We start from the raw sequence: 3072 nt of genomic DNA, 5'->3' as shown, positions 1-3072 counted from the left end.
ATATGCTTGTTTAGTCTATGGGACCCCAAGTAATAATGGCCATTATAATAAGTGTATGTTATATGTATTATGTTAAGTCTTTATGTTTTCTTATGAAATTATGTATGTGACTTTGTGTTAGATTTTCCTTACTGGGCATTAGGCTCACTCCTTTCTGTTTATGTGCAGGAAAATAAGTTTAGAGGCGGAAAGATTCGTGACGCTTGGAGAATGTGTATCGATGATGAATGGAGTCAAGGGGCCGAGCGTTATTCGATTCGAGGATGTAGTCTCACTTCTTCTGTTTTTAATGGTTTTACATGTATTTTCCGCATTATTATGTAATGTCTTTTATTTTAAATCATGTTTTGTTTTAAAAACAATGGGATCCCATAATCCTTCTTAGTATTCTGTTTCTTTGTAAATAACTCTTATTTTTCAAGTTACTCAATAAATTATGGTATTTTCGTAAAAATGTAAGTTTTATGTATAGTTTCGATAATGGTCCAATTAGTCTAGATTAGTGGGTCATTACATTAAATGCATAATTTTCACGAAAATCTTGAAACTTGACTTGTTCGACATAATAGAAACGCAGGGCATTATATACCCACAGATAAACCCATAGGAAAACTGTAAATCACCAGTGATAACACCTACATCAGCTTCACATAAAAATTAATGGATCCACGAAGACTAGAGTTACAGATTCTGAAACTTTTTTAATACAAAAGAAGAAAACAACGAATTTAATTCAATTTATATGTTCAAGATCAAATGGCTCCAATGTGTAGTAACTCATGGTTTATAAACTTCATTCTACTAAAACATTATAAAATGCTTTTAGTATGACAATCCAATGTAGAGGGATATTGCAAACGAACATTTGATTTAAGGAAAATGGAAGAAATCTCATCACAGAGAAGGGAGTTATCAAAGTCATCATTGGTAAACTGTAGCATCCGGCGCCTCTTCATTTGTGAAAAGGACTCCCTACATTCTTCAACTTCCTTGTTCATAGTATCTGAAACCCACTTAACAACATTAAAAGAGCATATATAGGGCATTAAGTTGCAATTCTAGAAAGTTTTAAAAAAATGTCAATATACATTGTGGAAGAGAAGCAGGAAAAAAAGAACATATATTAACCTTTATGGTCAACATGGTATTCCAAATCCATGCAGGCCTTAACTGGGGTTGTTTCCTCATCAAACATATTAGAAATATCTTCTTCATTCTGAGCCACTCCATTCCAAAGACCTTCAGACATGACTGCTCATCAGTCATACCATGAAATAGTTAAATACCAAATCAGATATCTTTCAAATATGTCGACAGTTTGTAATTTTTTAAGCCACATTGTGGAACATACCATAATTTGGATCCTTTTGGAAATAACTATCCTTTTGCCAACCCCATTGCGCACTTCTGCCCATTTTATATCATAACATGAGAAAACAACAAGTTCAATTAAAAAAACATAGATGAACAAAGTAAATAAAAGCCATGGTCAAGTAAAAGGACAAGGCAAGTGCATAAAACAAAGCTCAGAACCTAAATTACAAATATAGCTCATTGAATTGAGCTACTGCATTTCTATTCTACTCTATATACCTTTAGCTGGAGAATATTACAAAAATGAAAAGGGTTGAATTCAACATCAAACCAATCAGCAAAACCATGACCATCAACAAAATAGATAACCATTCAGTGGTGAAGGACCAATCAACTCATTCAATATCTTCCATTCAGGCAACTGAAGCACAACAATATATCATTTGAAGAGATTATATATATATATATATTACACACAAGCACACACAAAAAAAATACAAAAAGTAGCAGTGGAAATTGGATCCAGTACTAGCATTCCAAAATTAAGAAGTAAAATAAAAAATCAGTAAAAATAAAAGGACAATGCTACAAAAAATGCTTACTAAAAGGGTATCATAGTCCAAACATAGACCATTAGATCTACGTGATAAAAGGGCAAAATAAAAGGCAAAAGCAAAATGACCCAACAACCAAATCACATAGTCCATTCATTCATTTCCACTCATACTCCTTAAATCTGCAGATTAAGTCATATCATCTCCACACATTTAACTTAAATAAACAAATCTTAAATACAAACCGAACCATAGATATCAAGAAACCAAGAATCAAGTATAGTAACCACAACCAAGAACAAACTAAAAAAAATACAATTCGGAGCAAAACCCAGATACGAAAACCGATCATAGATATCAAAAAATAAAAATAAAAAAAGAAAGAGGGATTTACTTGTAGTTATCGCAGTCCATTCGCTGAAGCAACAAAGCGATGAACAAGTCCTTCTTCACCACAAAACCAGAGAGAGTCAGGTCAATCTTGAGGTCTCCTCCTGCTCTGACCGTATGAGAAGAAAAAAGTAGTCGTTACGGAGAAGGAGAAGCCATCTGAGTATTCTTGGTATGAGGCGTTTGGGTTCGTGAACGGTGATGAAGGTGTTTGGATTCAAGCTCAAAGATGAGATGGAGAGTGAGGCGGTGATGAACGATGATGAAGGGGAATGGGTTGGAAGCTCAAAGATGAGAGTGAGAGATGGAGACTTCGTGAGGCGGAGAGACGAGAGTGAGAGATGGAGGCTGAGAGAAATTTTTCGGGTAACTTAGATTTAGGGATTAAAATTTGGCAGATGAGACTAAAAAAAAAAATTTCATTTGGCGCCTGAGGTTTATTCATATGGCGCCAAAATAATCTATTCCGTGTGTTTTTAATCCCCCACCATTAATAGCACTTCTAAATATATGCTATTTTTTAATGTAATATATACTAAAAATTGTTGTAGTGATTGGTATACCTCTACTTCCTGTTGACGCTCCTTTAAGTTGGATCTTTATTTGAAAAATTGAGTAAAATAAAACTACTAACTAGAATCAAAGCCTAATATTGTCAATGAAAAAAATCTAGCTTAGCTTACCATTCTAGAGAGCTGATCATTAATGTAAGTCATTGACCTCAACATAGCATCAAGTGTATCTTTAGTGAGTTGAAACTTCACCTCCACTTCTCCTGAAGAAGATTTCGAATTGTCTTGTAGCACCCAAAAGA

General features: G+C 34.0%; 1 protein-coding gene across 1 annotated transcript; it reads right to left on the bottom strand.

Annotated features, from left to right (window-relative positions):
- Nucleotides 1-809: 809 nt before the first annotated feature.
- LOC133792576 (protein XRI1-like) lies at nt 810-2793 on the bottom strand. Its single transcript, XM_062230484.1, has 4 exons — nt 2263-2793; nt 1352-1407; nt 1129-1251; nt 810-1003 (listed from the first exon to the last, which is right to left on the bottom strand). The coding sequence occupies exons 1-4, from the start codon at nt 2280-2282 to the stop codon at nt 810-812; spliced, it is 393 nt and encodes a 130-aa protein (XP_062086468.1). The 5' UTR covers nt 2283-2793.
- Between the last annotated feature and the right edge of the window lie 279 nt (nt 2794-3072).

The sequence above is a fragment of the Humulus lupulus genome, chromosome 7 (assembly GCF_963169125.1).
Source record: "Humulus lupulus chromosome 7, drHumLupu1.1, whole genome shotgun sequence".
NCBI classification, from domain to species: Eukaryota; Viridiplantae; Streptophyta; class Magnoliopsida; order Rosales; family Cannabaceae; genus Humulus; species Humulus lupulus.
This window is presented reverse-complemented; position numbering and strand designations above follow the sequence as displayed.